Here is a 22,699-nt window from a genome sequence, read left to right as displayed (position 1 = left end):
AATTGGCTCTTCAATAAGAAAAACCTCCTTTAAGCCAATGTATCTGGTAAAAGGTAAAGGTAAAAGGGCCCCTGACCATTAGGTCTAGTCGTGGCCGACTCTGGGGTTGTGGCGCTCATCTCGCTTTATTGGCCGAGGGAGCCGGCGTACAGCTTCCAGGTCATGTGACCAGCATGACTAAGCCGCTTCTGGCGAACCAGAGCAGCACAAGGAAATGCCATTTACCTTACTACTGGAGCAGTACCTATTTATCTACTTGCACTTTAACGTGCTTTCGAACTGCTAGGTTGGAAGGAGCAGGGACCGAGCAACAGGAGCTCACCCCATTGCGGGGATTCGAACCGCCGACCTTCTGATCGGCAAGTCGCCTAGGCTCTGTGGTTTAACCCACAGCACCACCCACGTCCCTAATGTATCTGGTAGAGGACGTTAAATCAGTTTAGAGACTGACTATAAGGTACACACACACACAAAATTTGAACAAGTTATTTGCATTTAAAAATAGAAGTTTGAACTTAAAGAAATATTTTACTTTAAAAAATCAATCTTTATCTACTCTCTTATGGGATAGCATTTTTCTCAGAGTTGAAAGAGCAACAAAACAGATGGCAGTGTTTTTCCTGAAGAACTTTCTGCTGCATAATACCTTCCTTAGCAAACTACAAGCTTCCACTGTCCAAAAAGGAGCAGTATTCTTAAAAAAGGTCAATCAAGCTGATCTTATTAACTGAACAATAAGTTTACCACTGCTAATTTTTAAGAAGTACAAATACTGAGTATACAATGTAGTTGTGTGTCCCAAAAATGCAGATTACTGACTTTATAATATTAACTGACACATTCTTATAGCAACTGTTAACATTACCAACGTGTAATTTATGTATACCTTCCTCTTGTCATTCAAAATGACAGCATGGAATTTAGATTAAAAACTAGACATTTAACAGAATGGCTATTCTTCATTGTATAATGCAAGACACAAAATACTGAAGTTTTCACAAGCGATGCAAAATCACCATTTAAAAGTGACATACAACTTTTGACTATCTGAGCAGCTCTATATAGTATTTCAAAGCATGCTCCTGCTACAGGCATGGTTCTTTCAATCTTAAACAGCTTACTTGGATCATATCTATAACTAATGGGGTAGAGTCTATGGTTACAGTACTGTGTGATCAGAAAAAAGATCCAGTTTAAACTATTAAACATACCTTTTTGAGATGTCCTAATCTAAGCTTGAAAATTTCTTCTTGCTCATGGTATTCTGCTAGTGTTAGCCTGCAGGAATTACCATAGATAACAAACCATTTTAATCAAAAGGTGCACACAAAAAGTCACAGCACATGTTACTAAAAGTTGAATGGGAAAAAACGTATTTTATTTCCGATTCATAACACAGGAAGCCAATTCCTTCAGCATCTTGAAGAATTCGCTACATTCTGAATGACCAGAAGCTTAATGTGGAACAAAATGTTCTGATACCAAAATTGTATCCACACTCCTACCTAAAAGATACAGGGAGGTATCAAAGAAGAGTGTAACTCCTCTTTGGTGTTTGAATCAAACGCAGCTGATATTGCAGTATGTGCTAAATGCTAATGGTCGACAAGGCATCTTATATTAGTATGATGACAAAGAGATATTAGGTATTTGTAATAATGTGGGACTGCACATTTAGAATAAAGTGCAAAGTCATGTTGCATTTATAGGAACGAGCAACAGATTACACAGTGATGTTCTTAAATAGAAAGGGTACTTGATGCCAGAAGAATCTGAATTATTGACGTCCTAGATTCAGCAAGTACCAGTCTGGGACCCAAGCTTTAGTATTCACTGGAACACCTACATATCTTACAATACTTTGCCGACTCTAAATCAAATTAAGCATCATATACAAAAATCAGTTCCCTCCCTTGTCATAACTAAAATACAGAACACAGAGGGCAGGCTTTGGAAATGGCCCTATAGAGCTCTGTGGGATAAAACAAGCAAGCTGCAATTAACAACACTTTTGCAAGGCAAACATTATTGGAACACCCCCCAAGCCACTACAAGCAGGGAGAAAGATTTAGCTTTCCAACTTTCTGAAGGGCTACAAACAGGTGATTGTGGCACCATCACGACAAATACTCAATACATAATTGGAAAAGAAGTATGAACTTACAATTGTGGTAAATTGGGTCTAACAAACGGATCGTTTTCTGCTCCATTGACAGCTTTGTTTTTCCTCTGCTTAGGTTCTGAATTGGCAGAGGGCGCCTGAGAATTATTTGTAGCAGGAGGTTTTCGCTTTGCCAGAAGTTTTCTTTGCCTCTCTATATCTTCCCTTTGTTGATTTACCCACTCCTGTTGCCTGCAAACCCAAAGCATTGTTTTAAGTTGATTTTTTATATATATATTTTTTAAAAAACGTTTTAACTCTTGTGGATTTAAGCTGATTCCCTAAAGCAGGAGTGGAGAACCTCTAGTCTGTGGGCCAAATTTGACCTGGAAAAGGTCACAGGCCCCCCAATGTCCTCCACATCTCCATTACAGTGGTACCCTGGTTTACAACCATAATCCGTTCCGGAGGTCCGGTTGTAAACCAAAACAGGTTATAACCCAAGGCATGCTTTTGCCAATGGGGCTCCAAAAGTAAGGGGGAGTGTAATTTTAAAAAAAAAGGTTGTAATAAAAAAAAGGGACATGCACTTCTGGGTTTGACGTGGTTGTAATCCAAAATGGTTGCAAACCAAGGTACCACTGTATAAGCCATATTTTCTTCATTCAAATAATTGAATTACAAGACAAATAGTTCCAGAAGCTTGGTTAAAAAACGAATTTGTGCAAGACACATGTAAGATGTAGAATCCAGCGTGCAAAGTAGTAATTTAGTAAATCAGGGTTCTCTGACATGCGTGCCAACTTCAAGAGGCATCCCAAGCCATCTTCTTAACTATGGTTTAGTAACATTACTGTTAAAACAGATGGACTACACATGATATCCTTCTATTCATGAAATTAAAACACAAGAATTCTACTTTTCTTCACTCTGATTCTACCTATACACCTTCTCAGTCATTCCCTTCTCTGCCAAGTCTCTGCTAAATTATGTTACTGAGGTGACTATTTTACCAGCAACTACAGGCTCTCCCTCTCCTATTCCCTATTTTATGCTAGTGGAAGTGCAGTCAAAGTCAACTAGGTGCTCATTTACTTGTTGCTGTTCCTTTATGGCAAACAAGCACACCAATAGCTCAAAGAACTTCATATATTGTAGATGCATGGGTCAAGCTGAGAGTCATTAATCTACATGTTCTAAAAGTCTGCTTTGTTTTCAAGACTCACTGAGAAACTCATGCAAATCTACTCATGTGTTTGCTTTCAAAATCACCAAATGTAAGAAATTCGACAGACAGCTGATTGAGTCAATTCTCTACTGTATTCTGAGATTTCCTCTTTTTCCCCCTTCTTTTTTTAAAAAAGCCTGAATACCATGATGTGTATAAAAAGTAATCCCAAAGCCGGCAGTTTTACATAAAAACACCCACTCCTTGGAGCTGGTAATTATGAACAATTTAAAAACACAATATTGACTAACTTCACAAGATTCTGAAATGCGAAGCCATCTGTCCACTGTTCGGTAAACGATGCGCCGTGTCGAACAGTCGTAAAATGCCCAAGGCGTAATCTGTCTTGCATACTCTTCTCTCTGCTTGCCAGCTTTTCTTGTGTGCTCTAAGGAAATCAAAAATAGCACCAGTTAGTTTTAGAGCCCTTCCTTCTCAGCAACGGATTTTTGCCACAAGAAATGCAACACTGATGCTTAATTTTGTTGCGCAAGGATCCAAGATACCTTCCTTCAAGGCTTCCATTTTGTGAGGGTATTGCATTTTCCTCAGCATGGGGGGGGGGGGAGAGAAGCAGCTCACCACCCACCCAGTTAGCACATCAGCTGAGATTGTTAAAGCCGAGCAGAATGCAGTTGCTTGCGTATCTTTGCGAGTGCCTTACTGGTTTGTGCTTGTGGTATCAAGCAAGGCAAATACGAGAGCGCTGAAAGCTGAAACCTTCTGCATTCTTTATTAAAGGCTCCTGTTCCTGAAAAAAAGACTGTATTCTGGACAGGTTTGCTACTCTTGACAGAGGCGAGGAAAAAGTGCTATTTCCACTTTGCATCAGAAGGGGGGGAAAACCTCTTCTAGTTTTCTAAATAGTTCCCAATTAAGCCTATTTTATAATGACTCTCTCTCATACCAGCTTGGAATTTGATCCCAGGACCCAGGGATCTATTTCTGTGTTTAAATACAGCACCATCAGGGTAGTAGTTCTTCTACCCCTTCTTACATATGACCACAACAACCTCCTCTTGTCCATTAATTCATCTCCTCATTTCATCCTGGAGGAAAGACCTACCTATAAGACAAATCCATACATCTGCCCCCACCTTACACAGTGCCTCTCTCTCTTGCTGTGTTGGAATCAACCCAGAGAAGCAGTTTCCTGCACTGCTACAGTAAGAAGGGGACACAGAGGTCTCTGACCCACCTTACTGCTGATTGGATCGGGTTTTTACTGAAATGACACAAACTGCAGCTCATGCCAATGCAGTTTAACCTGATTTACAGGATTAGGATGACAGAGTATTCTTCACTGTGGATACTGAACAAAAAATATATTAAAAAATCCAACTTACTTTTTCAATCAAAAGCTTCTTGCTCATTGAAATGCACTTGTTTAATCTTTCTTTGTATTTTTCAAGTAGTTTTTGTTGTTCGTCTATTTGTCGTCGTAGGTCACAATTAGCCTAGGAATCAAATGAAATTGTATTTGTAACCAGTAGGGCCCTGCGATAAAATGCCGCAAGGCTGAAAGCTTCTGGAATAGGGTCTCAGCCACCCTATTCCATCCTCCATCTCCATTTCTCATTTATTCTCCATTCATTCCACACACACACAAAGAGCATTCCAGGCTCAGTCCTCATTGGCCTTTTTTGGAGTTCTCCCCAGCTTAGGTTGGGTGACACATTTGTGTCCAAATGCCAGCTATATTAAAATATTTCATTTTCCATTCATATCTTTGGGCAACTCTCCTTTCCATCTTTGATGACATTAAAATAGCTTTCAAGTGTGAACCAGGAAGTGACCTAATGAGGTGGTACATTCTAACTTTCTTAAAATCTCTCTGTGTGTCTTCTTTCCTCCTCCTTTTCCAGTTACTCAGTTCGCCTCCCAACCTAATCATCTCCCACCATAGCTGCCAACGTTTCCCTTTTTTAAAGGGAAATCCCCTTATTCCGAATAGGATTCCCTGCAAGAAAAGGGAAAAGTTGACAGCTATGTCTCCCACCCACCTTACTCAGTCAGTTCTATACCACTGAGTTCCTAGGGCTTTTTTCCTAAAGATTTTTGAGCATGAACAAATCACAAATACAAGAAATGAGGAGTGCCAATTAAAAATTGTATACATATAGACCCAAAGCCGTGCCTTCTCTTTCCCCAGGTATTAAAAATATGGTATCAGTCCACCCCCCACAAAAGATTCCTCGAGTTTGGAGGATGCAGTATTATAAATACGTTGGCAAGCATACATTCATATGTCTTTCTGACAGCTTAAGTCAAATGCAATACAAGTAATTTGCCATTTTAAAAGCTGTGTAAGTAACCCTATATTTCTCTCTTAATCTTACCGTTATCATACTTACCCTGAGCAAATCGTCTATACGACCTTCCTTCTTTTCTAGGTCTTGGTTTTTATTACTTTCAAGTGCAGTTAATTTCAACATTGTGAGATCAGTCTACATTAAAAAAATAAATAAATAGTAGAGAAGTGGAAAGCAAACATTTATCAAATTCCATCTAAGTTCCATCAGAATGCAGCCTTTCACCATATTTTTCGCTCTATAAGACACACCAGACCATAAGACGCACCTAGTTTTTGGAGGAGGAAAACAAGAAAAAAAATATTCTGAATCCCAGGAGCCAGAACAGCAAGAGGGATTGCTGCGCAGCGAACCCTCTTGCTGTTCTGGCTTCTGGGATAGCCAAGCCTCTTCAGGGAAGGGGGAGCGTTCCTCCCGTTGCCCTGAAGAGGCTTCACAGTTATCCCAGAAGTCAGAACAGCAAGAGGGATCACTGCTTTCGCTGCGCAGCGATCCCTCTTGCTGTTCTGACTTCTGGGATAGCTGTGCAGCCTGTATTCACTCCATAAGACGTACACACATTTCCCCTTACTTTTTAGGAGGGGAAAAGTGTGTCTTATAGAGTGGAAAATACGGTAATTTACCACTAACTTAATCAGCTTAGGCAAAATAGTAAATACTGTCAGAAGCCTGAAGAGCGGCAGCTCTAAATTCTTCCCTTTCTTAGAAGAAGGAAATGAGCAATATGCCTTTTGTATAATCCAGACTGTGCTGAACTGGGTGCATGCATGACTCAAGAGAAGAGGCAGCACCGGTCACAGTCATGCCAGGTTGCACAAATGGCTATGCCACCTTTCTGTTTTGAGTCCTGCAAGTTAAAAGAGAAAACCATAGCGAGGAATATCTCACCTAGCACACACTTCCACTACTTCACAAGCATTCTGGACCTAAGGGAATCTGTTACATTGCAACACAGAGAGCCAATATGGTGCCCACCAGATGTTCTGAACTACAACGCCCTGTCGGAATGCAGAAGGCTGGGAGGCCAGCTGGCAAGCCCCAGCTGGACCATCTCCTTCCAGTCTTCCTGCTTCGAAGACCATTGGCAGCTGCTCCGATGTAAATCAGCGACCTGGGCTTCAAAGCCAGGGCACACTATTACCAAAGATAACTGCGCACACAGAATAGGCGTGAGGCTTGTGGAAGCATACTACAAATACAGATTTATTAATCATAAATCAGGACAAAGAAACATGTCGTTTCTCTCTCTCTCGTCGTCTCAAAGAGTACAGGGGAAAAGCAAAAGCTATACACAACGGAAGTTCCCAGCAAGCTGTGCTGGAATGTAAACAGACATGTGACACGCAACAATTCCACATGTCTGCTCCTTAAGGTGGAATGGAAATGTCAACACCCCCATGCTCCCTGCCTATTGCTCTTGCTGACTGGGGTTGGTTGATGGGGGCTAGAGTTCAAACCTAGAGGGCACCGGGTCGGTCAACTCTGTACAATTGAACTACAGTTCAGTGGTAGAACACATACTTTGGAGGAGCTAGAAACTGAACCCTTCCACAGGCAGAGATGGCTGTGAAAGAATCCCGACTAAAACCTTGACAGCTGTTGCTTGCTAGTCAGTGTGGACAACACAACTAAATGGAGAAATTGTCTGAATCAGCACAAGGCAGCTTACATTCCTGTGAATTTTTAGCTTGTGTTATTTTTATGTGGGTGGCACTGTGGTCTAAACCACATAGCCTAGGGCTGGCAAATCAGAAGGTCGGCGGTTTGAATCCCCGTGACGGGGTGAGCTCCCGTTGCTTTGTCCCTGCTCCTGCCAACCTAGCAGTTTGAAAGCACGTCAAAGTGCAAGTAGATAAATAGGTACCGCTCCGGCGAGAAGGTAAACGGCGTTTCCGTGTGCTGCTCTGGTTCGCCAGAAGCGGCTTAGTCATGTTGGCCACATGACCTAGAAGCTGTCTGCAGGCAAACGCCGGGTCCCTAGGCCTATAGAGCAAGATAAGCGCGCAACCCCAGAGTCGTCCACGACTGGACCTAACAGTCAGGGGAACCTTTACCTTTACTTTACACAGCCTTTTTACACATTAAAATGCTTTTTACACATTAAAATGCTTTTCCATTTTAATCTCATTATTATGTACCGTATTTTTCGCTCTATAGGACGCACTTTTCCGCCTTCAAAAATGAAGGGGAAATGTGTGTGCATCGTATGGAGCGAAGATGCCATAGCCCAGCGACCCTCTCCCGGCTGGAGAGGTGATGCGCGGCTATGGCAGGAGCCTCTATAGCCGCGCGTCAACTCTCCAGCCGGGAGAGCGCGCGCGGGACTAAAGAAGCCCCCCACGGCCCTCTCCCGGCTGGAGAGGTGACGCGCGGCTATGGCAGGAGCCTCTTTAGCCGCGCGCCACCTCTCCAGCTGGGAGAGCGCATGCGCGGCTAAAGAAGCCATAGCCCCTCGACCCTCTCCCAGCTGGAGAGGTGACGCACGACTATGGCAGCAGCCTCTCCGCTGCTCCCTGACCTGCTCTTTGGGGCTGGTGGTGGGCTTCCCCCCGCCAGCCCCAAAGAGCAGGTCGAAAGGAACCTGAAGCCTGGAGAGCGAGAGGGGTCGGTGCGCACCGACCCCTCTTGCTCTCCAGGCTTCCAAGGTAGCTGTCTGAACGCTCGGCACCTTGTTTTAGAGCGGGAAAACAAGAGGGGGGAAATTCTCCCCTTCTCTGCGCAGCGCCTCCTGCCACTTCGCTGAAGGGGCGCTGGGCAGAGAGGGGGAGATTTTTTTTTCTTGTTCTCCCTCCTCTAAAACAAGGTGCGTCCTATTGTCCGGTGCGTCCTATGGTGCGAAAAATACGGTCTTTTGTGATTTTTACCTAGTATTTTTATGTAGTGAACTGCTCTGAGATCTATGAAGGGCGGTATACAAATTTTAATAATAATAACTTGTTGATGTTTTCATTTCCATCTATCAGAATCTCGAGACCTTAATTCCCAAAGCATCCGTCCTGAAATTGTACTCCATATATATATTTTTGTAATCTCCCTAGGAAGATCACGTGTTGTTATGTTAGGAATGGGTGTAAAATACAGAGAGAGAAGAATGGCTTGCTTCTACTTACTCTCAATCTTTCACTGTAACAAACACTTCAAGTTTAGCTTTAACTACGCGCCACCTTTTCTAAGCAGCAGTTACAAATCAGAACTGATGTATATGTGTGTAGAATAATGAAAGAGAATGGCTTCATGTATTTTCAGCATTCAGCATAGAATTACAATCCAGAGTGCTCACCTGAGTAATTTTAAATGACAACTGCTTTGGTTGTGAAACAGGGTGGTCCCCAAAAGATAATGCAGTAGGAGAAGGACTATTCTGTCGAACCTAAATGTGCACAGATAAAATATAAGATTTACATGTAACTGGAAAGCAGAAATAAGAACAAAGTAAATTGCTAAAATAAGGCAAAGTGCCTGGTCAGACATTGTCCTCTTTCACCCTCCCCACACCTGAAATGCTTGGAATCCACGGTAGCCAGACCATGAATAAAAGCCAGCCATTTATTTCTTCTGCTAAAAGAAGTAAGTACCTACAATTGGAATACACATGGCTCTTCATTCTCCAGTACTAAAAGCTACACTATTCAGATCTCAGGGGACAGAAACTTCCTCATAGTACATGAGAATATCGTCTGCAGGGAATGTTACGAAGTCACCATTTGCCTCTGCCGCCAATGTCAGAACTGTCCCCAATTTATTTATTTTGTAATGAACGGGGGGAAATCATTTCATGCACCTTCAGAGAAAATACCGTTTCAAACAGTCTCTACGGGGGTAGTAAGACTATCATATAATGCAACTGCATGGATACAGCAACATAAATTGGTCTCTGAGAGACAGCACAGAACCAAGGGACCTCTGTATCTTACACCTCACCCCGTTTGCATTGGACAGGTTCAGATCCTCAGGTATTACCAATTTATTTTTCAATAGACTTGAGACTTGTGTTTGTAAATGTGCTAATTCTTAATGGAAACATTTTTTGTCCTGTAACACTATCCAAATTCTAGCAACCGGTTACTTGTCTCAGCAACTGCAGAGACTTTCCAGACAACAGGGAGGAAGGCAATTAGGGGAACCACGGTGGCTTTTGCTGCATCTTCTAATACTTTTGGTGCACAATATTATTTCAAAGACACAAACTACAAATTACAGCTTTGGAAATTAACAGCTCTTCTTTAAAAAATATGCCTGGAGACACTTTGTTGGTAAAGCTGTTTTAACAGGCAACAACGCATCAACTACTAGATTGTAGCTGAGACAGTGGTACCTCGGGTTACTTAACTCGTTCCAGAGGTCCGTTCTTAACCTGAAACTGTTCTTAACCTGAAGCACCACTTTAGCTAATGGGGCCTCCTGCTGCTACAGCACTGCCAGAGCACAATTTCTGTTCTCATCCTGAAGCAAAGTTCTTAACCGGAGGTAATATTTCTAGGTTAGCGGAGTCTGTAACCTGAAGCGTATGTAACCCAAGGTACCACTGTATGTGGAAAAATATATTTCATCCCACAAATGATCAGGGAATATTCTTCCTTTAGATCGTAATGGCTGGTTAGAATTTCCATACATCTGGGGAAACCTGGACACGTTCTCTTTTGTGGGGCCAGCATGCACATCTGGGTGAATTTTTACATTTTAATGGAAATGTCTGGGGGTTTTTTTGGGGGGTGTTGGCTTGGGCTCAAGCTGCTCTGCATGCCACAGTCGTGACCAACCTGACCTGAGGCTGTCCTCTTTTTTGCTCTTCAAGATATAGCAACCCTATTCGAACGCTTCATTTCTGAAGCAACACTACACAAAAACACCAGCCTCCCTAACTGCTGTATCAGAAAGGGAACAGTTAAGCAATGGCAGACCTTACCTAGAGGTTTCTAAGAAATAATTTAATAGAACAGTCCAAGGACAAGCATGAATTGCTTCTCCCTACTATTTTGTGGGGACACAGCAGAAGGTGGCTCTCTCCCACCTCTGACACAGACACCTAGGAGTAGTGTGAGGAAGAAAATTGCTCATGGCGGCGCTGCGTCTTTGCCTGGAAAGATGTGCCCCACACACCCCAAACCAAAATCCACTGGGGGTGGGGGGAAGTGTCTTGAAATACATGTTTGGGAAAAGAGGACTGACAATCTCCCAAATATGCATAACTGAAACCCCTCTCAATTATCTTTTAGTAAAAAAAGAATTAGGAGGAAACATGCTATTTTAAAGAAAAAGCCAACCTGTATGGGGTTTGTTTTTTGTTTTTGTTTCTGTAAACTGAACATGCTTGTGGATTCTATATAGTTAAAAGAAGGAGCAAGAGGAGGGGAGAAGAGGAAAACATTTCTTTTGTAGCATTTCCACCTTCATGTAATTGTTTTAATTCAATGGGATTCCCAAGAGCTAGCTCTTTGCCTATAGGAGAATTGAGGGAGAAATACCAGGGGAGTAATCCAGACCCACTGAAGACACCATCGTTTCATTAGATTAAACGTGCAGAGGTATTTAACTGGAAGTGCTTCAATTTTCTCAGCTACTAGAAGATAAAGTCTGAAGCTTTTGTCAGTACTGGAGAAGGACCGGGAACGGGGGGAGAAGGAAAATTCTCCTCAGTGAGATATAGTAACTTGAGATTTTAAAATGTCTCACATTTCTCTAACCGGGTACAACTGGATGTGCGAAATCTCTTTTACCATTCTAGATTGGACATTCACCTTTTTACAAGCTGCATTATCATTAACCCAGCTGACTACCTGCAGATCCCTCTCCGCATTAAAAAATTTAATAGGCAATCTTTTTCAAAGGAGATAAGGAGGTGGGGAGTACTCTGGTTTCTCTTCAGATCGTATAAGGAGAGGGGCTGGAAATGTTCTGGCAATATTCTACCCCAGTGCTCAGCAAGACAGGGCTGCCATACGTCCAGAATTTCATGGACATAACTGGAATACGGTGTCTGGGCGGAAATCACTGAATTTCCCCCCCTCTGTTTTGCGATTTTGCCGGGGTGGGGAAGCTCAATAACTTTGGGCAAAACTAAGAAAAGCTCAACAACTTTTTTGTCCGGATTTTCACTTTTTGAAATACAGCAACCCGACAGTAAGAACCTGTTCCCACGTTCAATGCTCTTGCCAATTATTTCCAAAAAGTGCAAGCATAAGAACTGACAAATCATGAAAGTTTGACACTTTGAATAATTTTATTGGGCAACATTCAACTACATACAGGTATGTCTGCTCACACAATGGGACTTCTTTTTCCTCTCCTAGATGCTACACCTCCTGCACTCCACAAAAATCTGCTCCAGAGAGTTGAGGGGTAAGCCCCATCATGCAAACAGAAATCCATTTCTCAATCACGTGAGCATCATTGGCTATCCCCCATTAAGGCCATTTAATAACTTCTAACATTACACTGTTATTTATTATCTGGCTCCCCACCCACCCCCAACATGTGGACCTGAAAAAGAAGTAACAGAACACTCCTATCACACTGCCCGGCAAAAAGACTCAACCGCTGGTTTCTATGCAAGCATACTACCAATAGGGAGGCGAACAAAAAGTAACAATACAATAAAAGCGGTTGTTGGTGTTTTTGCGTGCGTTCTAAGGCCAGGTTGGGGAAACGGTGGCTCTCCAGATCATGTTGCACTTCCAATTCCATCAGTCCTGGTCAAGCATTCCCTGTTCTAAGGGAAGAATCTATCAAGGCACTGCCTCTGCAAGATTAGTTTTGACTATCATGAACATTTCTGAATCATAAGCTGATAGAGAGATACAGAGTAAACTTACGGAAGAAGGGGCGGAATGTGAATTTTGAGGAGAGCGAATCGCAGGAGGCATTCCTCTTACTGGGCTAGACCCATTTCCACCTTGGTACTGGAAAAAAGAGAACAAATCAATTACATTCTAACAGAAATGTACTAAGCAAAATTCAGATTATGTAATCAAATGCAATACCCTTCAGAATGATTTGCATGGGGTGTGTTGAGACAAACTTGTTTATCACAACAGCAATTCAACACTCAACAATTCCTCATTTTTATTTCTGTCTAAAAACTAATTGCCCGTTAACTGATGCTTGAGCAAAACTTAGTATTACTGCCATTATAACTTTAGATTTAAGGCAAAGGCGTTCACTTTTGCAGGATCTCCAGCTTGTACATTATTAAGTTTGTACCCCATCCATCCTCCTGAAAGAAGCCCGGGGCAGCAAACAAAGTAATAGAACAATACTATTAAAATAAAATAAATACACACAGTGGTACCTCACAAGACGAATGCCTCGTAAGACGAAAAACGCGCAAGACGAAAGAGTTTTTCGTTTTTTTGAGTTGCTTCGCAAGACGAATTTCCCTATGGGCTTGCTTTGCAAGACGAAAACGTCTTGCAAGTTTGATTTTCAATGCATTCCTATGGGAATCCGTGCTTCGCAAGACGAAAAATTCGCAAGACGAAAAAACTCGCAGAACGAATTTATTTCGTCTTGCGAGGTACCACTGTATTTAAAACATTTTAAAATATCAAGGGCCTCTAGAAACAGCTAACAGAGTACATACGCAATAGCTTGTTGAGGGACACTACACTGGAAAAGCTAACCCAGGAAGCATAGCTTAGCAACAAGCACAAATGAGGGAGAAAGTCTTTGGTAATGCTTTTGCTTCCTAACTTGCTTAATTCGATATTTTGTGAAATTCTAAGTAAATTAAGTTGAAAGCAAAAAACTAAACTGTTGAAGATGCATACAGTATTACAGTTAGGAAACCAGGGATTGTCAAATGTCACAGGAAAGGCATGCAAAATTTAACGGTAGAAAGGTTGTGCAATTCTTCCATAACTGAGAAATCTATTAAATAGTGCAGAATGCCATCGAGACTAAATATGTAAATTCAGGAAGCTGCTGACAATTTATGCACATGGTACTAAAACGGAGGATATTAGCAGCAGCCCGTTTTTCTACTGATGACACCTTTTGCTCATTTGTGCTAAAAAGCACATTGTAATAGAGTCACACTTCCTACTAGGTTCCATTAGTCTCCAGTTATGACTATATGTCTGAAGCTTTTTCACAAAAGCAACGATGTAAGAAAACTAGCAATAGCATGACTGGGTCACAAAATCCATATTCTTTTAGCTTTGTATAAATTTCCAATTGGCATATGCTGGGAGGTGAAAGGACAGCAACACTATCTGGAACTTCTAGCTCAGGGGTAGGCAACCTAAGGCCCGGGGGCCGTATCCGGCCATACGCCTTCTCAATCCGGCCCGCGGACGGTCCAGGAATCAGCATGTTTTTACATAGGTAGAATGTGTCCTTATTTAAAATGCATCTCTGGGTTTTGTGTAGGGCATAGGAATTTGTTCAATTATTATTTTTCCCCCCAAAATATAATCCGGCCCACCACATGGTCTGAGGGAAGATGGACAGGCCCATGGCTGAAAAAGGTTGCTGACCCCTGTTCTAGCTGGAACTGTATGGTTTAAGTACAAAAAAAAGTCAAAATGCACCCCGTTTTATTCGGTTTACCACAGTTTTAGAAGACCTGCACTAGGTTTAGTGACAACCATCTTCTCCCCATCAAGGTAAATCAACATATAGATAGTTTGAGAGGGCATTCAAAAAGGGATTAAATAAATGTTTGTTACCTTATGCACTTTGGGATGAAGAAAAGAAAAAAACGTTTATATACAAAATAAAAAATAAACAACCAAATACAATAGTTTATATCCCTCAGAAAAAGCTACATTTGATGTATGAAACAGAAACAGCTTAACTAGAATATAGGGAATCATAGCACTTACTTCAAAATAGTCACTAATTTTGTGCCCACGTGCACCAATGTTTTTCCCTAAAAAATAAAAATCATCATCAAAAAGATTAGAGAGACAAAAAAGCATAATTTCTGCTGTGCAATATGAAGGCTGTAAGGTATTGTTTAATTTTAGCTTCTCACAGATTCCCGTTAGTTTGACAAGTACTTTTGTTTCCTTACATTAATCTTTTAGGAATGTCTAAACAATCACTTTTTCAAAGACTATATGGACCAACCTTACTTCTCCAGATTTATACTTAGTTACTACTGAAAAGTCCCATTGTTTTCAGCGGACTTATTCGTGACTAATGTTTGCTGAATCCTGGATAATCAGGACCGCAATCCTATAGCCATGTAACTCCAACCAAGATCTAGTGAACTCAATAGAACTTACTTCTGAGCTGACATGTACAGGATCTCACTGGTAGCCACACTAGGTTTTTTGCAGTAAACAAGGCCTTTTAAACACCTTATGGTTGCAGATTGATTGCGGCCTGAGGATTTGTAAGTAAGAGCCTACTTATCTGTGTTCTTATCCTAATTCCACAGGCTGAATAATTAATAGGACTGATTTAGTCAGCAAAAGACATTTGAGCAGTTGTATGACCATTGTAGTAACAACAGCAACTTATATCCATTTACCATTCTGAGTTGCTTGATCCTGATGGCTCAGCGCAAGACCTTAAAGACCAATCACCATAGTTTGAAAACAAATCTAGAAGATAAAGGTACCCCAAATTCCAGAAAGATAAAAGTTTAAAGCTAAGAACATGTGCATTGGTGCCTTAACATCCCTGACCAAAAGTCGACTGAAATAAAGTGGCCATATGGCTCTTTGAACGCACACAAAACACTCTGATGCATCTCCAAGGAATGGAAAAGACAGACAACTTTCTGAACACTCTCTACATATAAATATGGTATAGATAACATCTTATACTTAGCAACAATGCACACAGCCTACATTAGTTTTTACTGCTTTGTAAGTCAAGTATAGGATCATCAGTTGTACTTGCAAGATGCTGTTGATACTGGCCTATGAAATTTTGAGACAGCTTTCAAAGTCATTATGACCATCTCCCACATACAGAAAAAAAGGACCGAGAATGTCTCTCACCCACACAGGCTTTGGCTTTAAAAAGTAGTGTTTCTTCCTTTTATCATGAAATGCTTTCTTCCCTCTCCAAAATATTCTTTAAAGCCATAAATTTGTCTAAAGTTATCACATGAAGAGTAATATGAGACCGTTCCAGAGCACTAGTCTCATGCCTATTTCCATAGAAAATTCATTACTGACGGCAATTTCCACTTGGCCATAGCTTGGAATGAAGTTTACAGAAAGCATTTTCCAAAATGTCTACCAGTCATTCTATGGATTATTATTATTATTATTATTATTTGAAACATGAATTAGCAATAGTGGTGTACACCCCAAAATAAGCATTGGAGCTCCACTAACCATACACTCCAGGAGAGCGTTCTCTGTGAGATGGAAGCAAATTGTGTCTGGGTCCAAGCCACTGTAAAGTGCAAAATTATGCCAATAACATCTAGCAGAGCCTGTCACCCTGATATCTTTTGGGAAGACGGACAAGATAGCAATCTAAGACACAACAGCAGCAGTCCAAAAGAAGGTATAGGAAGGAACTAGGAGGTGTGGCTGTTTGTGTGTCAACTAGAACCCTCAAACTATTCTCACTTCTAAGGTGTGTCGTACAACAGCACATCTCTAATGAGTTTATGAAAGGAATGCCTATTTATCTAAACAATAAAGCAAGATGGTCCTTCACTCCTCTTTATTTAACTAGCAGCTACCATTTCTTCCAACAAAAATAAAATAGGGCTCTGCAAAACCGATTCAGACAAGTTTGATAAAGTAACACATTAGTCACTAGACCTAGTAGAATAAGTCCTCCAACAAAACAGCTGCTTAAAGCTAATTTGTGGACTGCTCTTAAAATACATTTCTCTTCTATTTCAGATAGTAGGAACAATAAGCCATTTGCAAGTCTATTATACAATTTCTGTTTAGCAGCACTTCTGTGAAGCACCCACACAAACACATTTCAAAGCTTGTGCTATGGTTAAACAATGAAAATCAACTTCTGATATTTTTTTATTTAATTTAAAAGCATCAAATCTGCAAAGTTAAATAAGCAGCCATGTTTACTCTGCATGTGCATGTATCAATGTGTATTGAGCACATTGACTTTTGTACTCTGGACAAAAGTCTACAAAGATAAGAAAATGTAATTTTAAAATAGCATTTTCTCTAGGACCAAGCACACTCTCTTCCAAAGGAGGGCTGCGAGCCTTTTAGAATAATGAGACAGGTATTCAAGAACTAATTACTGACAGCAATTGAATCAAATATAAGCAAATGAAGCAACCAGATATTATTTCTTGTTCCAAATCTTCATAGCAATACAGAGTGCTATTTATCAATTCCAATGCTAGTTTATTTTTTAAAAATCTAATAGACCACCTCAACTTCAAAACATTTTTCTATTACACTCTATTTGCTCTCGAGTGAACACATCTCCAAACTGAGATAGTATATTTATTGACATCCATAGAGAATCGTTGATCCTTCGAGTGTCTGTCAAAAGACAAAATAAAACTTGCAGCATGTCCCTTCCAGACTACTTTGAAAAGCCCCAAGACAAAATCAAGCGAAATTTGTTACTTTTATAAAACTATTTTTTAAAAAATGCTGTTTGCTTCGATAACAATACTTGCAATTATTAATTTGTTGCAACTGACAGGGTAAGTTTGCTAATATTTTGTTGAATATTATATGTATTATTATATGTAAAGTAGATTGTTGGATTTTGTTAATTTTCATTATCTTCTGAATGTGTGTAGAACAGCAGTGTTTTTTGTTCTATATTTTGTCATTTCAACAGGTTGTAAGCTGCTTCGAGTTCAGGAATGTGGAAAAGTGATATACAGACTGAAAATGATATGAAATGAAAAGAGCAACAAGGAAGAATGCTGGTTTTTAAAACAACCATAATGGATGACTGTTCAGCTGAAGACAGCATAACTACAAAATTGACTCCACCCTGTCTTTTCAAGAAGGAAACTAACTCCTAGGGCCATATTTGTGTAAAGTGCTGCTAGAGACTACAATTTGGCAAGCAGAAAACCATAATTACACATAAGCCAAATTCAACTTGTAGTGGAATTTTTACTCGGTGCAGCTAGATGCCCGCTGACAATGCGAAGCAACGGTGTGACGTTCAAAAAGGGAGGACTTCTTTCCCAAGAAGTTGAAATGTTACTAGATGATTCAATTAATAAAAAAAATCAGCTGTACATGATATATATCATACCTTGACTACTTTCACTCTGGTTTTCTGCTTTCCTTTTTCTTCCTCTAGAAGGTTCCAACTGTTTTTTCTCGGGAGTCTGCCAGACACAAAATCATGCTGTTTAATGCATAGAAAAGGAGCCAGCAACAGTTCTACGCACAAATGTGCATTAAAAAGAGATGCTCAACCAATAGGCAGCTTCACTTATCTCCAAGGTGACACATAAAATGTTTTTTTTTTCAGGAATTGTACAAAATCCCTACTCGCATCAAGTTACTGCAGCTACTTCATTCTATCGCCCCAGTAAACCAGGTTGTTTTCATATTATTTTATTCTTTAATTTGCTTGCATATAAATATTGAAAACATCTCTACAAGCTGACTGTAACAACTACGAGCTAAAGAAAAGACTGGCTCAGATCTAAAGAACTGTCACATGACCTTCCTACTGCACACACTCCCTTTCCGAGGCAACCCCTACATCTGCCGTAACAGCCCCCCGCCGAAATAAACAGGAGACCCTCCAGAATGGAATGGAGGGATCAACCCCTGTGAAGATGTGAAATGCCTTGTGCTTATGTATGTTGGGCGTGGGAATTGATACAAGCCATTAATTTTGTACACTCTCATTTGACATTCAAGGTAGTGTTAAAAAGTATTCTTAAAAATGTAAACAAGAGCACAGAGTTGGATTGAGAATTCCCACACAAAAAGCTCCACTCATGAGATGCTCCAGGTGGAATAAGGGAATTGGGGCGGGGAGAGGTGTTTCTTGTAAAATTATTCCTTCTTTCAGCAGCAGCAGCAGCAGCAACACCCCCCAAGAGCTGCTACGGAGGACTGGGTGAGCAGTGTTCATGGTGGCAAGGGGGAACTGGAAAAATAGTCTCCTTGCCTTCCTCCAACCTGTGCCTTCAAAGGATCTCAACCCCTTTTGTGAACAGAATGAACATTTCCATTCACAGATGGGATAACTCTGGATCAAAGCTACAGTAAACACATGCTTTCCTAGGACACAGGCTCCAAACCACCACCACTAAGTTTCAAAAGAAGGCAAACTGCAATTTCCCAATTACACATTAATATTATTTTCCTTATTGGCCAGGTTTACACATAATACTAAGCCATCGTTTAACAAATCATGAGTTATTCTATATGTCTTTATAGCTCAACAAGCATCTGGGGTGAAGAGGCCAAAAAAATGATTGTTAAGAAAGGATACTCAGTTTGCATACAATACCAAACCATAGTTAAAAAACAAAGCAAGTTTGTGAGCCAACAAACCATGGCTTCAGATTGTGGCTTGTTGCCTGGAACCCAAGTTAAGCTGCTGGATAGGGTTAGCACAATCAAACAAACCATGGTGCAACATAAAGAGTCAGCAAATTTTAATCACAGTTTAACACAGAAAAGTTAGAAGCCCAAAGGCACTGGAATCAATTTGTTCATAAAGGCAGAAGTCATTACTATTTCCCATATACAGCTGAAATCCAAGTATAGCTTTTTTTTGGGGGGGGGGGAATGTACTGCTAAGGAATTCTGAGTCAAAACAGCATTTTCTGAATTCTTCACATTTCAACCACAATCCAACAATGTGATCGAAAACAGATGACCCTTCGATCATTTTGGAACGCTCCTGAATATAAGCAAGCCCATTTCAAGCGAGAAGTTGTTGTGCCAAATCTAATGTATGTACTGGATGAATTGCTAGGTGCACAGACAACTACAGTGACAAAGCGAAGGAGAAATGAAGTCTGTCCTGTTTCTGAGTTAAGCTTTTTTAAAAAAACCTTATCGTTCTAAATGTGTGTTTTACATTCATGCGAAGAATTTGATGCAAAGATCTACTTTTAGGCATGCACAAGGGATTATAGGTGTCAAGTGGGAATTCTTATACTGATATGATGTGATGGGTCCTCGACTTCTTAGGAACCCCTTTTTTTCAGACGTAGTTGCCATGTAACGTAGAAGGCTGCTGCTTGAAAAAGCGCACTCCTCACCCCCACCCCACATGAAACTAGCTGCACCATTCTTTGAATCCCAGGCATAACCTACATTTTACAGTCAAGTACTTTGGAGAAATCACAAGTAATCAGAAAGCTGTTGTCTTTTTGAAATTACAACCCTACAACCACATCATAACAGAAGCTCTATTGTCAAATATTTCTTTACAATCTTGAGAAAAAGAGAATGCACACATAAAAGTTTTAGAGCTCAAATATACCAGCGAACGAAATTGAGGCACACATTAAAAAAATTAAAAATAGAGTTATTAAAACCAACCAAGATCAATTAAACAAACAAAAAAATTCTTAGCAGAGGCAGAACAAAACAGCTTACAGAGCAGGGGGCAAAAGGTTTATCTGAGAATGTACTGAAACACCTAGGATTGTATTTAATGCTGCACCAGCAGGGTTCTGCAGGAGCAATGGGATTTCCATTTTCACTCTTCCCTTTGTGCCCCCAAATGTGCTTTGGAGGGTCTGTCAATCATCTGGAGCCGATTTTGACAATGCAGGGGGGTGAGGCTGGAGGAGACAAGAGAGGAACAGGATGTTCCATTGTGCACACTCAAGCCCTTATGCCAGTGGAGCTGCAACACTGGATATGGCCCCTATGGTTTGCTTTGAAAACAAAAGTTTACCAGGCCTGGGTGAATAAAAAGTTCTTCACCTGTTGCCACAAAGCTCATAAGTAAGGTGCCAGGCAATTATCTTTCTGCAGAGGCTGTTCTATAATCAGGGTGCCAGCAATGACAAGGCCCTGCCTTTTGTAGCCACTGTTACACTTCACTTGAGATGGCATAGTGATCAGGGCCTTTGATGAAGGGACTCTTTGGGTAGGTTATATATAGGCAGAAGGAAACAGGTATTTGTATGACTGAAAAAAAGCCATACTGTTACTTGTTGATCGCACCAATGTTGTCTGTGCATTAGCAGAATAGAAATCTGCTCACACAACAGGGACTTCACCTTCCTGTCGTCCTCCTTGCAGTCCTACATGTGCCCTCAACATCTGCTCTAGAGGGTTTGGGGCCCCATAAGAGAGGACTTTGGAGGCACCCAGGGAGGCTGCAGGGAGTTGGAGAAGACAGTTAATTCCCGTTACACGGGCAGGCGTCTACATACATACAGCTGAATTTCACCAACAGAAGTTTTACATGTCATTTCCATGTAGATTTATGGAAAGGTTCGCAAGCTGGAGAAATTCCGAGGTGTACAGAATTAGCTATTCCAAGAAATGAAAGGAACCTTTAGCAGTACAGCAGCTAAATAGTATATAGTCCTATTTAAGGGTCACAGCTTACGAATAAAAGGTATTATAAAATAGACGGACATTTGATTAGTCTTTGAAATGAAGCCGTCACCGAAAATTGCACACATAATAGTGCAGCTGTAATTCTGGAAGCCACTATGCACTGAAAGAATTTAAAGATGAATAATTGATCTGTATTAACTAAAAAAGTGTTTTATTGACAATATCCTAATATTTCAGATAGCGTTATCCAACAGAAAACTAAAAGTGGTTAGCAAACCTTCCATTTGAATAGAACCAAATCTACTCATACATGACCAGCACAGCATTTATAATCTTCCTGCACAAACACTAAAATATTGGTTCTTTCCAGATCTTCAATGTAGAACCATTCAGGAAAATCTCACGGGCATGCACATTTCAAGAATGAGGCCTAATGTACAGTACACAAGTATGAAAAAGAGTTACAACAATCTTACATAAGAAGTGTCAGTTTAGTTGTTTAACTACTTCATACCTCTGATTCTTTGTCACTTAGAGATCCCAAGCTTCCAAAACTGTGATTAGAACTCTCATTATTTGTTGAGGCCTGTTGAGAAACAGAGACACTATTTGGCATACCATGTTTCAAACAGCTAGTTAGAAATTATATAATATTAAGATAGTGTCAGAGTCTATGTTTCCAGAAACTACCACCTACATGCATATTCTGGTCACCATGTGAACATAATTAGAGATTCTGGCGTAGCCAATAGCTTGTGCAACTACTTCCAGAAGATGCTGCTAAAAGGAGCTCCAGGTATTGAATGAACTTCAGCATTTTCTCTTGTACCTCATTGTGACATTTTGCTTAATACACTTGCTGAGGTAGATCATCACCACTCTGTTGAAAAAGAGCACTTTATGTTGTACAGCTAATATTTCTACTTACCTTTGCTCCAACACTACAGCTTCCTGTACTCCCAGTGCTTCCACTCACTACTCCTGTGAATCTAGCCTCTAACAATTCCTGCCTTCTTGGATCCAGGCTATGAAGCTCATCCATTGCACCTAGAAGAAAACATTTCATATGTTATAGAATGTGTAACTGCAACCACGTGCAATCTTAGAATTCCTACATTTTAAATCAGTGCATGCAGTTCCCGCTTACAGAACACAATGTGCTCCATGGAAATCGTTTGTTAGGTGAAAGTTCGCATAACGAGTCCATGATTTCCACTGAGTCTTTTGCGAATATATCTAATCCAGGATTTGCTCAATGTCTGTCCCCATTCCCTTCATGGTTTCTTCCTAAAATGGCTGCAGCCAACCAGCAAAAAAGAGACAAAGGGGAAACTGATTTGTCTGATCTCTCCTGCTCTCTATTTTGCCTGATCTCGCTCCCTCCCTGCATGTTTTCTGCCCGAAAATGGCTGTCACCGACCAGCTAAGCACAAACAAGCTAGGAAGTAAGGAACTGGACAACTTCCAGTGGGCTGTATAGCAAGGTCTAGGTCTAATTCTTTGCGTTCAGATAAGTGAATTTCTGCACACTGAACGGGCAGATAGCGGGACTCGAATGTACTACATTACACAGTCTTCCTTCAGAAAAGTGTATATTTCTTCCAAGTAAAGTCACTGGTGCTCCATCTGCATAGATGCCCATCTTGAGCACAAT

The 22,699-nt window shown here is 40.7% G+C and overlaps 1 protein-coding gene across 2 annotated transcripts in view; it reads right to left on the bottom strand.

Moving 5' to 3' along the window:
• TLK1 (tousled like kinase 1) overlaps positions 1-22,699 on the bottom strand; it is a 63,467-nt gene that overhangs the window by 11,276 nt on the left and 29,492 nt on the right. For both annotated transcript variants that reach the window (XM_081917505.1, XM_081917506.1), the window contains exons 2-12: positions 21,974-22,092; positions 21,560-21,631; positions 17,810-17,885; positions 14,464-14,510; positions 12,454-12,540; positions 8,922-9,011; positions 5,684-5,776; positions 4,676-4,786; positions 3,581-3,717; positions 2,165-2,353; positions 1,212-1,278 (exon numbers count right to left, since the gene is read on the bottom strand). In XM_081917505.1, the coding sequence (XP_081773631.1) occupies positions 1,212-1,278; positions 2,165-2,353; positions 3,581-3,717; positions 4,676-4,786; positions 5,684-5,776; positions 8,922-9,011; positions 12,454-12,540; positions 14,464-14,510; positions 17,810-17,885; positions 21,560-21,631; positions 21,974-22,092 (1,088 nt within the window). The remainder of the gene's footprint in view (positions 1-1,211; positions 1,279-2,164; positions 2,354-3,580; positions 3,718-4,675; positions 4,787-5,683; positions 5,777-8,921; positions 9,012-12,453; positions 12,541-14,463; positions 14,511-17,809; positions 17,886-21,559; positions 21,632-21,973; positions 22,093-22,699) is intronic.

Source organism: Podarcis melisellensis (assembly GCF_964234715.1).
Source record: "Podarcis melisellensis genome assembly, chromosome: 1".
Classification (NCBI taxonomy): domain Eukaryota; kingdom Metazoa; phylum Chordata; class Lepidosauria; order Squamata; family Lacertidae; genus Podarcis; species Podarcis melisellensis.
The sequence above is the reverse complement of the archived record's forward strand: the minus strand, read 5'-3'. Positions and strand labels throughout refer to the sequence as shown.